Consider the following 14,449-nt stretch of genomic DNA (forward strand, 5'->3'; position numbering starts at 1 on the left):
AAAATTTGTATGGAACCACAAAAGACTCTGAGTAGCCAAAGCAATCTTGAAAAAAGAAAAGCAAAGCTGGAGGCATCACAATTCTTGACTTCAAGCTGTATTACAAAGCTGTAATAATCAGGACAATATGGCACGGGCACAAAAACAGACACAGAGATAAGGGGAACAGATTAGAGAACCCAGAAATGGACACACAACTATATGGCCAACTCATCTTCAACAAAGCAGGGAAGAATATTGAAGAGAAAAAGACAATCTCTTCAACAAATGGTGCTGGGAAACTGGACAGCAACATGCAGATGAATGGAATTGGACCACTTTCTTACACCATACAGAAAAATAAATTCAAAATGGATGAAAGACCTAAATGTGAGACAGGAAACTATCAAAATCCTAGAGTAGAACACAAGCAACAACCTCTTTGACCTTGGCCATAGCAATTTCCTACTAGACATGTTGCCAGAGGCAAGGGAAGCAAAAGCAAAAAGGAACTATTGAGACTTCATCAAGATAAAAAGCTTCTGCACAGTGAAGGAAACAGTCAATGAAACTAAAAGACAACCTATGGAATTGGAGAAGATATTTGAAAATAACATATCTGGTAAAGGGTTAGTATCCAGAACCTAGAATGAATTTATCAAACTCAACATCCCCCAAATAAATAATCCAGTTAAGAAATGGGCAGGTGATAGGGGCACCTGGGTGGCTCAGTCAGCTGAGCATCTGACTTCAGCTCAGGTCATGATCTTGTGGTCTGTGGATTTGAGCCCTGTGTCAGGCTCTGTGCTGATGGCTCAGAGCCTGGAGCCTGCTTCAGATTCTGTGTCTCCCTCTCCCTCTCTGCACCTCCCTGTCCACACTCTGTCTCTCTCAGAAATAAATAAATACTAAAAAAAAAAAAAAAAAAAGGGGGGGGGGGTAGGTGACACGAATAGACACTTTTCCAAAGAAGACATACAGATGGCTAACAGACACATGAGCAAAGATACTCAACATCACTCATCATCAGGGAAATACAAATCAAAACCACAATGAGATACCAACCTCACACCTGTTGGAATGGCTAAAATTAACAACACAGGAAATAAAAGATGTTGAGGAGGATGCAGTGAAAGGGAACCCTCTTACACTGTTGGTGGGAATACAAAATAGCCAAATTATGGAAAGAGCCCAAAAGTCCATCAACTGATGAATGGATAAAGAAGATGTGGTTTATACATACAATGGAATACTACTTAGCAATGAGAAAGGATGAAAGCTTGCCATTTGCAACAACGTGGATGGAACTGGAGGGTATTATGCTTAGTGAAATAAGTCAGTCAGAAAAGGACAGATACCATATGTTTTCACTGATATGTGGAATTTGAGAAACTTAATAGAAGACCGTGGGGGAAGGGAGGGAGAAAAATAGTTTCAGCCGAGAGGGAGGCAAACCATAGAGACTCTTAAATACAGAGAACAGGGGGCGCCTGGGTGGCGCAGTTGGTTAAGCGTCCGACTTCAGCCAGGTCACGATCTCGCTGTCCGTGAGTTCGAGCCCCGCGTCAGGCTCTGGGCTGATGGCTCAGAGCCTGGAGCCCGTTTCCGATTCTGTGTCTCCCTCTCTCTCTGCCCCTCCCCCGTTCATGCTCTGTCTCTCTCTGTCCCAAAAATAAATAAAAACGTTGAAAAAAAATTTAAAAAAAAATACAGAGAACAGGATTGATGGGGAGGTGGATGGGAGGGGGAAATGGGTGATGGGCATTGAGGAGAGCACTTGTTGGGATGAGCATTGGGTGTTGTATATAAGTGATGAATCATGGGAATCTACTCCCAAAACCAAGAGCACATTGTATACACTGTATGTTAGCTAACTTGACAATGATTTATATTTTAAAAATTAAGAAAACCCAAACAATCTGATTAAAATGGACAGAGGACCTGAATAGACTCTTTTCCAAAGAAGACATACAGATGGCCAATAGACACATGAAAATATGCTTAACATCACTAATCATCAGGGAAATGCAAATCAAAAGCACAAGATACCACCTTACACAAGTGAGAATGGCTAGAATCAAAAAGACAAGAAATAACAACTGTTGGAGAGAATGTGGAGAAAAGGGAACCCTGTGCACTGTTGGTGGGAATGTAATTTGGTTCAGCCACTGTGGAAAACAGTATGGATGTTCCTCAAAAAATTAAGAGTAGATTACCATATGACCCAGCTATTCTACTTCTGTATATTTATTCAAAGTAGACAAAAAAAAAACTAATTCAAAAAGAAATATGCACATCTATGTATATTGCAGCATTATATACAATAGCCAGCCAACCGAAGTGTCCATCAATACATGAATGGATAAAAAGTATGTGATATATCTCTCTATCTCATGTCTATGTCTATCTCTATCTCTGTCTCTCTCACATTATATATAGTGGATATGCATCATATATATCTGTGAATACAACTCAGCCATAAAGAATGAAAATTTGCCATCTGTAACAATATGGATAGACCTTGAAGGTATTACGATACATGAAATAAGTCAGATGAAGAGTTATAACGATTTCACTCATATTTGGAATCTAAAGACATAAGATAAACAACATAACAATAAAAAAAACAAACTCATATACAGAACATAGCTGCGGTTACCAGAGAGGAAGGAGGTTGGGAACTGGGTAAGATTGTGAAGGGGGTCAACTGCATGGTGATGACTGGTGATAACCAGACTTGGCGATGATCACTTTGTAGTGTATATACAGACGTTGATTACAATGTACATCTGAAACTGCTATGCTGTCATCAATTTCTTGGCATAGGCAGTCCTGGAGCATGCTGCTTGGTATCTTCCAGAAACTGTGCAAGACTTCAGAAATGATGGCTATTGTGGTGTGTTTAGGGTGCAGGAATTGAGTCTCTGATCTGAGCCCTCTAGGGATTCCAGGACCTTAAGTTGATCAGGAGCAGAAGAGTCACCAGACTTGGGAGTTCTATGAGTACTCAGAGTCCAAACAAGAGGACTTCAAAAAAGTTTAAAAAGAGATTTTTTTTCCATAGAAGAGTTCATGGACTAATTTCATACATACTGCATTTGTATTTATACAATACTTTACATTTTACGTATTTACATCACACAGATTTGATTTGTATTTCCGTTACCATATGAAATTGAGAGGTGAGAAATTATATTACATATATTACAGATAGAACCTTTGGGCACACAGAGATTTGACACATTCTTCCTAGCACAGCGATAATTCATCTTGAATCTCACAAAGTGTGATTTGTGGAACATATATGGTTCTTACTGACCAGAATCATGGCTTCCATTGCTTGGCCCTGGAGACCACAGCCTATACTTTTGGTTTTCTATCTTTAAAACTATCTTAAGAACCTGTCTAGATTCAAGGGTAAAGTTATTACAGTTCTTATCAGGGGGAATATGTAACTATTAACCTATCAGTGAGAGTTAAATAATTAACTCGTTGCCCACCCACCCTTTTCTCCCTGGAGGTGAGAATAGCTGAAATAGATCAAACGAAGGATGAGACTTTTCTAGAGCATCTCTGCATCCCTAGTAACTGGCAGGATAGAGGAGTTTCACTTGTAAAAACCTAGAAACAAACAAGCAAAAATGTTTGTGGGAATGATCTTAAGTAGGTATTTTTAGTGAAGGATTAGTAATGCAGCAGAACACGTTGGAAAGAACTCCAGATCAGAACACACAAATTACACCTACTGTTAATAGAAGTTATACTTGTACTACACCCCCTGGTAAGAACTTTACATGCATTATCTAACTTGATTCTCTCTATGTAGACGTACTGTATGAAGTAGCTACTACTATCAGCCCCATTTTATGATAATCCTGAGGCTTGGAGAGGCTAATTTGTTCAAGGTCACACAGTCATCAAGTCATCAGATTGGTTGATACCCATGTCCCAGGTTGTAACCATGATAAGTCGTGACTCTGTCATGAATTAGTTTTGTTGTTTTCCTTATTGTCTCAGCTTCTTCATTATGTATAGGAAATAATGGTGTGTGTGACTCACAGCGCTGCTGTGATGGTTGAGTCTGGTCAGGTATTTGAGAAAATTTATGTATGTCTATATCTAAAGTGAAAGTGTTTTGTACAGAGGGAAATGCTCATGTATTTAATTTATTTTAATTAAGGTATTTTACCAGCTAGCCATGTCATCTTGAGCAAATCTTTTAGCTCCCTGGCTTCAGGTTCCTCACCTGGTAATTGAAGGTATTGGACTAGATGATCTCTAGGTTCTTTCCAGCTCTAATGACTCTTAAGTTTCCAATAGAAAGACTACAGCCATGAGAACATTTATTGGACTATGGGGATGTCAGGGATGGATCCAGAAGGGACATGGCAAAGTGGGGCATGGAATTAGCAGGGACAAAAACTCCATGGCAACCATGACTCCAGAGAGCGTCCCTGAGGGTTTTCTCCCTCTAATTGTCTTTTCTCGTGTTACCTCTGCTCTTAATAGCATATTTAAGAGGATCGCCAGTTGTGGGCATCTCTCTTGCCCTGAGTGGACAGCCAGTTTCAAAGCCAAAGACTCCCATCTTGGAGAACAATAGGGCCCAGCTGGAAAATTCCTTTGGAAAAGAAATAAGCAGTTTTAACCTTTGGCAAGAGCTCTGTCTTCTTGGGGAATCTGGGTCCAGGTGAGAGGGCAAGATTTAGTGAGAACAGTGGATTTTGTGCTATCTTAATAGCCATGTGATTCCTCCAGTAGGACCTGTGTGGAGCAAGGTTTTATGGTCCTCAGTCTCCCATTCTTCACCTCTTCCCTCTCCCATCCTCACTCCCACACTCTCCCCAGTGGGCTCTTCCTTGGGTTCTTTTTCACCTATAGAATGTCTCTGACCTTCCTTGAAAAGATTAATCTCTACTCTAAAATATCAGGGATTATTCTGGGGTGAGGGATGAATGTTGAGTTCCAGTTCTGCAATTTCTTAAGGATATGTTCTTAAGCTCTGTTACCTTCTTTTTTTTTCACCTGTAAAGTGGGGGATAATGGGATTACTTAGAACCTAATAAGACAATGTTTATGAAACCTAGCAAATTTTAGAAGTCAATTTCACACTGAGCTAAAATTAACTGTTTATTGACTCTCAGGGAAATAATGGTATGACAGAGTATTCAAGTAGAATTCCATTGGCCTTTTGAAATACTTCATATACCTCTCCATGGTCATCTTTGGAGACCCTGGGGGTCTGGAGGCACTAGTGTTAGGGTAACACAGATATCAGAGATGCTTCACTCCCAAGCATAGGTAGTTGTTTTTGTTTGTTTGAGAGAGAGCATGTGTGTGTGTGAGAGCTTGGGAGGGACAGAGAGAGAGGGGGAGAGAGAATCCCAAGCAGGCTCCACATTCATCATGGATCCCAATGTGGGGCTCTATCTCACAAACCATGAGATCATGACCTGAACCGATATCAAGAGTTGGATGCTTAACCAACTGAGCCGCCCATTTACCATGGTTATTGTTGGTCTTACTGTCTCTTTTAATTTTTTTAATTAAAATTTTTCTCAATGTTTATTTATTTTTGAGAGAAAGACAGAGCATGAGTGGGGGAGGGGCAGAGAGAGAGGGAGACAGAATCTGAAGCAGGCTCCAGGCTCCGAGCTGTCAGCAGAGAGCCCAGTGAGGCACCTGAACCCCAAAACTGTGAGATCATGACCTGAGCTGAAGTCGGGCGCTTAATTAGGTGACTGAGCCACCCAGGCGCCTCGACCTTTTTTTTTTAACTTATATTTTTCTTCTTCATTCAGCAACATCTTGGTTTTTACCTGACTTTGTACCCTGAACAGCCTTACAGAGTGGCCATGTCCTTAGTAGATCATATTGGAAAATGTGTTGATTAGCTATAACCCTATCTCCAACCAATATTTATGTCAGTCACCTTTTCTTCAAAGTGTCTGGGATATTCTGAACACATGCAAAAAACTAATTAAAGAGAGTGAATATATTCAGAATTTTTCCCTCTTCCTCTATCCTACCAAATTTTAGCAAGATAAGTTTTCAGGATCAATTTTAACATGAATTAGTAAACAATCCACAGTTCTTCACCTTTATTGGGAGAATGATGAGTTAAATGAAATACTTTTAGCTCTGCCTGCCTCTTGGTACCAGAATGTAATAAGAAAATAAAATTATTGCAAGTGATTAATTAGAAACTTGACTTAATTTTCACAGAATTGATCGATTATGTTGGTGTATTGGGGTATGTTTTGCACAGGAGTTCATACTTGCAAAATATATTCATTGACTGACTCATCTTGGATAAAATAATGGAGAACGTATATTGGCAACACTTTATTTTAAGAGTAAACAGAAAGATTTCCAAGTTCCTAAAAACATATTTGAAATGTAATAAGACAATTTTAGATTTACATTGAAAAGTGGGGGAAAGAACCATTTGTTCAACATATATTTACTCAGTTATGCAAACATTAGTATACAAGATGCTTATCAGTAAATAGTGGAACATCTCCATTGGACTATGCACTGTGCATAGTGTTGTCAGCTCAAGAGTAGTTGGTGGTGGTAGAACACAAAAAGTGGCATCAGGAGTTTACAGCTGACTGGCAGATAACAGAACAATATGAGATAGAAATAACTATAGTCATTGATTAACAATATTCTTGAGTCTAGGCACAGAGGCCATCTAATTTAGAAAATAATTATGTGAAGAGCTCCTTGACCTTTCAGTATTCATTCTGCCTTATTTTTCTTTCACAGAGAGGAATGATAATGGGGATGATAATTGCTAACATTTATTGAGCCTCTACTGTTTGAAGCCCTTTATGTCATTCAGTCCTTGCAGCAATCCTATGAGGTAGTAAGTATCATTAGCCCCCTTTATAGATGAGGCAACTGAGGAGGAGGGGCCAAGATGGTAGAATAGCATGGAAGTTTTTTTTTTGCGTCTCTTGCCCCTGAATTGTGGCCAGAGCAACACGAAACTATCTTGCACACCTAGAAAACTGATTTGAGGATTAGCACAAAAATCTGCACAACCTGAACCACAGAACTTGGCAGGTATGCAGCGTGAAGAGGTGAACTGGGTAAGAGAGAAGCCACAGAGGGCAGGGAGTGGTTTTTGCTTGCGGAGAGGGGGGGGGGGGGGGGGCATGAGTACAGGAAAAGCACTCCCCCCCCCAAAGCAGCTGGAGAGAAAAAAGGAAAAAGGAAAAGTGGAAACAGCCTCAAGGGTCTGAACAAAAAAAGAAGGGAGAAAGGAGAGTGTTTAAATTCCATTAAGACTCTGTAAACAGGGAGAGTGCAGTCTGAGACTCTGTACGATTAAGGATGTATGTATCTTAATAAGTTGTTTCTTATAGGAGTTGTTGAAAATTTATCAAATACAAGGATGTTTAAAAGAGGAATCAAGGGGCGCCTGGGTGGCGCAGTCGGTTAAGCGTCCGACTTCAGCCAGGTCACGATCTCGCGGTCCGAGAGTTCGAGCCCCGCGTCAGGCTCTGGGCTGATGGCTTGGAGCCTGGAGCCTGTTTCCGATTCTGTGTCTCCCTCTCTCTCTGCCCCTCCCCCGTTCATGCTCTGTCTCTCTCTGTCCCAAAAATAAATAAACGTTGAAAAAAAAAAAAAAGAGGAATCAAAATCATACCAGTCATTACTTTTGGTATTTGTAATTGGCTCACATGTTGTGGGTGGGTGTGTGTGTGTGTGAGAGAGAGAGAGAGAGAGAGACAGAGACAGAGAGAGAGACAGAGAGAGGGAGACAGAGAGAGACAGAGATATTATATAAAGTAAAAACGTTTTTCCTCCAGAGAGATAAAATCATTTTGTACCCTTATCAGGAGTAAATGTGAATGCCCCATCCCTTGATTTATACCTTTTATATTAAAGGGATTACTACATTTGTCTTTTTTATGTTTGTGACTATTTTTCCTTCATCAATTGTATTTCAAAAGTATTTTATGTAAGTGAATTTTTCTGACATAAACAAGTTTTAAATTGTATCATATTTTTCTCTTCTAGTTTCTGGGTTTTTTTTTATTTTTTTTTTAAATTTTTTTTTTCAGCGTTTATTTATTTTTGGGACAGAGAGAGACAGAGCATGAACGGGGGAGGGGCAGAGAGAGAGGGAGACACAGAATCGGAAACAGGCTCCAGGCTCTGAGCCATCAGCCCAGAGCCCGACGCGGGGCTCGAACTCACGGACCGCGAGATCGTGACCTGGCTGAAGTCGGACGCTTAACCGACTGCGCCACCCAGGCGCCCCTTCTAGTTTCTGTTTTGATGCTATATTTCAGAAATTTTTCTGCCTACTTAGATTATATAAATTTATGTCAAAAGTTTATCCTTTATCAATTTAAAATACTATTATCATATATTAAATTCTTACCAGTATTTAAATTTTTCTGAGATTTCTATATATTCTTCTGACACATGTATGTTTTGTAAGAATAGTGAGTTATCAGTGTGTATAATACTTTTTAATATATGAAAGTTCATGTCTTTTTAATTATTAATCTTTTTTTTTCAAAAATTTCTTAGCTTGTCTCATTGATTCACTCTTTCATCTCAAGGAAGGACAGTTTGTTTATGGAGCACAGGCCATAGCTGCAATCTGTTATGAATCTGTTAGTAAGCTCTAATATGGTGACTATCTCAATAAAACATTATGAACTATAGCTATGAGCTATGCAGTACTTGGTAATTGAAACTACTTTTTCTCTGCATCAAGGCCCTACATAGCTTGATGGTGGTTGTCAATTGACCCAGTGTAATTAACTCAAACTAAATAGAAAATTGTTTATGTGGTTCTTGTCTTCATGGCTGCAGGTGATTGATTTGCTTCTACATGAGATCTGAATCTGAATCTGCCTAGAGGCATTGATTCCTGGCAGTCTACAAGACCAGTGATGTCTCAGGAAATATCTCAAATTAACCCATACAGCTCTAGCGCCATTGACAGTCCTATCCATGGGTACAGCTGTCACTCATGGCTATCTGTAAGCCATCCATGATAATAATAGCCAACACCTGTTCAACAGTTATTTTGTACAGCATTGTAGGCTGGGCCTCCCCATGAATTTTCCTGTAACTCTCCTAGTAATCTTATAGTCCAGGGGCTCTTGATGTTCTCATTTTATTGGGAGCAAATCAGTCTTAGTGTGTAAGCTATGGGGGCGAGTTCATAAAATGAGAAGGTATCAGACAAAACTCCAAAGTCTGAACCTTTAACCACAGTACCATGCTGTTTTCAAGTAGTAAAATACCCTAAGATTGAAAAAATTGTTGGGGTCAGTAATGAGCTATGCTAGCTTCCCTTTGGTGTACTTAGTATGAAGACTTCCCAAGAGACTTCTTCCATAACTTTATTGGGCATTTAAGCTATGCCTTGAGAAAATATTATCAAAGTCAAGTTACGATACAGTTTTCTGGGCCAGTTAGAAGATGATATATCAAAAAATTTACATAAAAGTTTGTAAAATTGTTATAAACATCAAAAATAACTTTTCTTAAGGGTAAAAGAAGAAATTTAAAAAATTTATCTAGATGGCTATCTGGGACTGAAGGGCTATTTCAGTTTTAATCTGCAGTGATGACCCTTATGCTCTTATAAAGCTGCACTTACATAATGAATTTTCAAAGGCTTAAAAAAAACTTTCAATGACTGATCTCTGTAGTAATCACAGAATTTCTGTTACGTTTTCAGTCAAATTTGAAAATATATCTTTAATTTGAATGAGATTTCAGCAGTGCATTCTCTTCTCTCTTTTCTGATTCTAGAAGCACCAAGCCAATGACTGGGGGAGGAAATATTACAGAGGTCACTTATTTCATCCTTTTGGGATTCTCTGATTTCCCCAGAATCCTAGTAGTGCTCTTTGTTGTATTCCTGCTCATCTACATTATGACTCTGACTTGGAACTTGTGCCTCATCATCTTAATAAGGATGGACTCTCACCTCCACACACCCATGTACTTCTTCCTCAGTAATCTGTCCTTCATGGATATCTGCTATGTGACCTCCACAGCCCCCAAGATGCTCTCCAGCTTTTTCCAAGAGCAGCAAACTATCACCTTTGTGGGTTGCGCCGTTCAATACTTTGTTTTTTCAATCATGGGACTGAGTGAGTCTTGTCTCATGACAGCCATGGCTTATGACCGATATGCCGCCATTTGTAATCCTCTTCTCTATTCATCAGTCATGTCACCCACCCTCTGTATTCGGATGGTGCTGGGGTCCTATCTGGCTGGACTCTCTGGTTCTGTATCCCAATTGTGTGCCATACTTCAGCTTCACTTCTGTGGGCCTAATGTCATCAACCACTTCTTCTGTGACATGCCCCAGTTGTTAGTCCTGTCCTGCACTGACACTTTCTTTGTACAGCTATTGCTTGCTATAGTAACAATGATCTTTGGGGTAGTTAATGCTCTCATTATCATGGTATCCTACTGTTATATTGTCATCTCCGTCATGAAGATCACTTCAGCTAAAGGCAGGTCCAAGGCTTTCAACACCTGTGCTTCTCATCTAACAGCAGTTTCCCTCTTTTATATCTCGAGTGTCTTTGTCTATTTGAGTTCCAGCTCTGGCGGTTCCTCCAGTTTTGACAGATTTGCATCAGTATTCTACACCGTGGTCATCCCCATGTTGAATCCTTTGATTTACAGTCTGAGGAACAAGGAAATCAAAGATGCCTTGAGGAGTTTACAGAAGAAGAGATGGTACTGCTGAGGTTCTGTCCAGATTTGTCCTATCAGAAAGCTTAACTCCTAAGAATATGCAAATAAATGGACTATAATATCGCCTTTGTATAAAGAAAGCTTAGTTTGACACAGATTAATATGCCAAATGGACTGATGGTGACTTGACTCCACACAAACACAATGTCTTTAAGTCCGGAGGAGGTTCATACTTTCACTGTACATGGGGAATGTCATCATCATTTATAAATAATCTGCAAGTATTTGTAAAATGTTAAGGTTTAGAAACTCGTTAGTTCCTTTTGCTTTGGAGATTGAGCCCTGCTCAGTCTCAGACCTCTGATTGTAAAGGACTGATATCTGACAGAGGCCCCCAAGAATATGGAGAACTTGTGTCCCAAATATTTTGATGTGGCGTAATCCAGACATGATGGTGATTGATGTTTGTTGTGTGTTTCTGCCATAGTGGGAATAAACGGAGAGAGAGGATGTGCCTTTGAACAGAAATAAAGCTATACGATTAGCCTGGTTGTGTCTCCCGGGAAGAGTCTGATATAGCTACTGTTTGTCTAAGGCCTCTTTCAGAACTAATCATCCCATAAATTTGGTCACATTCCAGTCTCTACCAGCTATAATCTTCTGAAGGAAAAGGTGATTTGAATCCTAAAGAGGATTGGAATGAAGGATGTGGTCCCTTCCTTACCATTTCTTAGGAGTCTGATGGTTTAGTTTCTTGCTTCTAGTTTCAGTGGGGATTTCTGATGGGAGATGATGTTCAAAATCCATGTCATAGACAATATCAGTTTTTTATATTGTGGGACTCAAGCCTCTTTCTCCCATTAAATGTGGAAAATTTACCCTTGTCTGACATAGCCAGTGTTTCGCACTCTCAAATCATTTCTGATATTTCAAGCATCTGTTTATGTTTGGTGTGAGGAGACTTGTGTGAAAATTCATTGTAGGAATAGAGTTACTGAATTATAAATATTGCAGACTAAGAACAAATATGGAAAGCTGATATATATTCTTTTTATTTTCTATGTTAAACATTTTATGTCCTAGAGATTTATGGTGTTGTATGGGGTGATATAATGCATGGAGTAGATGGTTAGAGTTATTCTAATGCTGATATTCTCTAGGAAGCCTCAAGAGCCAGAGAAGAAATAATAGTGGGAGAGGCAGGGTTTTTAACTTTGGCCAGTTTTCTTTGTGTAAAGTAGAACATAAAGCTTTTGGTTCTTGTGATCTGTTTGAAAAGGGAACAAGTTGTGTAACAGTACTGGCTGCTGATTTGCCAGATTGCTCAGACTTGAACCAATTGGTATAAAACAGATGTCATTACAATGACATATTATCCTTGGAGACTCATTGGGTTCTCAATGCTGTTTGGAGGGGGGGGGGGGCCCTCCTAATTCTGATGAATCATGTAATTGTTCTCTTTAATTAAAGATTATAAATGAAGAGGCATTTGAAGCCTTTGCCAAGTTTTTCACAAGTTTACAAATGGATGGAATTGAGAGAAGGGGAACCACTGAATCTCTGGGAGAGAATGTGAGGTCTTACCCCATACCAAGGAAGTAGTGCAGGGTGAATAAAAGATGTGTGCTCCCCTTCCCCACCGTGTAAGCTTAGGTATGCTCTTTGAAGTATTGTTCTTTAAAAATGTGTAAGAATGTATGTGAAGTCTTCCTAAGGAACCATGAGGGCTTCAGTAGGAGGAGCACCTCATAATCATTACGCTGTGCATTAGATTTCCATATTTATTTATCTTTTAGTTGCAAGGTTATACCCTTTCAAAAAATATCTCTCTAATTTCCTTGCTCTCCAGGTCCTGGTAACCACCATTGGACTCTCTGATTCTATGGGTTCGGCTTTTTGACTCTTATGATATTAGTGCTATCATACAGTTTGTGTCTTTGTCTGAGTTATGTCACTTGGCATAATGCCATCAGGGTCCATTCATGTTGTCTCAAATGGCAAGATTTCCTCCATGTCGTAGTTGGGTAATATTCCACTGTACTGTGTGTCAGCACCATGTCTTCTTTATAATTCTTTGTCATTCCACATATTGCCTATTATGAATAATGCTGCAATAAACACGGGAGTGGAGATTATCTTTTTGGTATCCTGTTTTTATTTCTGTTGAGTGTATACCCAGAAGTGGGGTTGCTTGATCCTATGGTAGTTCTCTAATCTTTTGAGGAACATCCATACTATTTTAATAGTGGCTAAACCAAGTTACCTTTCCACCAGTAGTGTACAGGTGTTCCCTTTTCTCCAAATCCTCACCACCACTTATGACCTCTTGCTGTGATGGTAGTCATTCTAACAGGTGTCAGTTGATATTTCATTGTGCTTTTGATTTGCATTTCCCTGATGATTAGTGATGTTGGGTATCTTTTTGTGTACCTATTGGCCATTTGGGTGTCTTCTAGGAAAAGTATCCATTCAGTTCCTCTACCGAATTTTAAATCAGATTGTTTTCTTTTTGAGTTTTATGAATTCCTTTTACATGTTGGATATTAACCCCTTATCTGAGGTGCATGGTTGGCAGATATTTTTCAGTATATGGTTTGCAGAGATTTTCTCCTATTCTGTAGGTTGCCTTTTGATTATGTTAATTGTTCTTTGGCTGTGCAGAGCCTTCTTAATTTGATGTAGCTGCACTTGTTGACTTTTGCTTTTTTTGCTTGTGCTTTTGGTATGAGATCCAAAAAATCATTTTCAAGACCAGTGTCAAGGACCTTGTTCCCTATCTTTTCTTCTAGTTTTATGGTTTCAGGTCTTATATTCCTTTCTTTAATCTACTTAGGGTTAATTTTTGTGAGTGATGAAAGGTGTTGACCCAATTTCATTCTTATGCATTTGATGATCCAGTTTTTCCAAAACCATTTATTGAAGAGACTGTTCTTTCCTCACGGAGTATTCTTGGCTCCCTTGTTAAATAGTAGTTGACATATAGGTGGGAGTTTATTTCTGGATTCTATTTTATTCTACTGACCTATATGTCTATTTTCATGCCAGACCCATACTGTTTTGTTTAGTATAGCTTTGTGGTATAGTTTGGAATCAGGAGAGTGATTCCTCCACTCTTGCTCTTTCTCAAGGTTCCTTTGGCTTAGGTCTTTTGAAGTTTCACACAAATTTTAGTATTTTTTTTATATTTTGGTGAAAAATATCATTGAAATTTGATGGAGATTTTCTTCAATCTATAGATGACTTTGGGTAGTATGGAAATTTGGAGAATATTAATTTTGGTTCATGAACATGGGATATCTTTCCATTTTTTGTGTGTGTGTTCTTTAATTTTATCAATTTATTTTAGTTTTAATAGTACAGATCTGTTACTTCCTTGGTTAAATTTATTTTTAAGTATTTTATTGTTTTTAATGTTACTGTGAATGGTATAATATTTTTTTACTTCTTTTTCAGGTGTTTCATTGTTAGTGTATAGAAATGCAACTGGTTTCTGTATGCTGATTCTGTGTACTGCAACTTTACTGAACTTGTTGATTAGTTCCAACAGTTTTTTGGTTGAGTCTTAGGACTTTCTAGATGTAAGTGAGTGTGATGTTAGTTGTGGTTTCTTATTTTTGGCCTTTATTGTGTTGCAGTCATTTCCTTCTATACCCAATCTGTTGACAGTTTTATTTAAGAAAGGATGTGGTATTTTTTTCAAATGCTTTTTTCTGCATCTTTTGAGATGATATGCTTTTTATCTTACATTAACGTGGTGCATCACAGTTATGTTTTTGTGTAT

The 14,449-nt window shown here is 38.8% G+C and overlaps 1 protein-coding gene across 1 annotated transcript; it reads left to right on the forward strand.

Annotated features, from left to right (window-relative positions):
* The first annotated feature begins 9,781 nt into the window (after positions 1–9,781).
* LOC121043762 (olfactory receptor 5AN1-like) lies at positions 9,782–10,720 on the forward strand. Its single transcript, XM_040495759.1, has one exon. The coding sequence runs from the start codon at positions 9,782–9,784 to the stop codon at positions 10,718–10,720; it is 939 nt and encodes a 312-aa protein (XP_040351693.1).
* The last annotated feature ends 3,729 nt before the right edge of the window (positions 10,721–14,449 follow it).

This window comes from Herpailurus yagouaroundi, unplaced genomic scaffold (assembly GCF_014898765.1).
Source record: "Herpailurus yagouaroundi ecotype Mexico unplaced genomic scaffold, PumYag 187, whole genome shotgun sequence".
Classification (NCBI taxonomy): domain Eukaryota; kingdom Metazoa; phylum Chordata; class Mammalia; order Carnivora; family Felidae; genus Herpailurus; species Herpailurus yagouaroundi.

What these genes read in the sequence shown, in the direction of transcription:
- LOC121043762 (XM_040495759.1), top strand. Translation starts at nt 9,782, where the DNA reads ATGACTGGGGGAGGAAATATTACAGAGGTCACTTATTTCATCCTTTTG.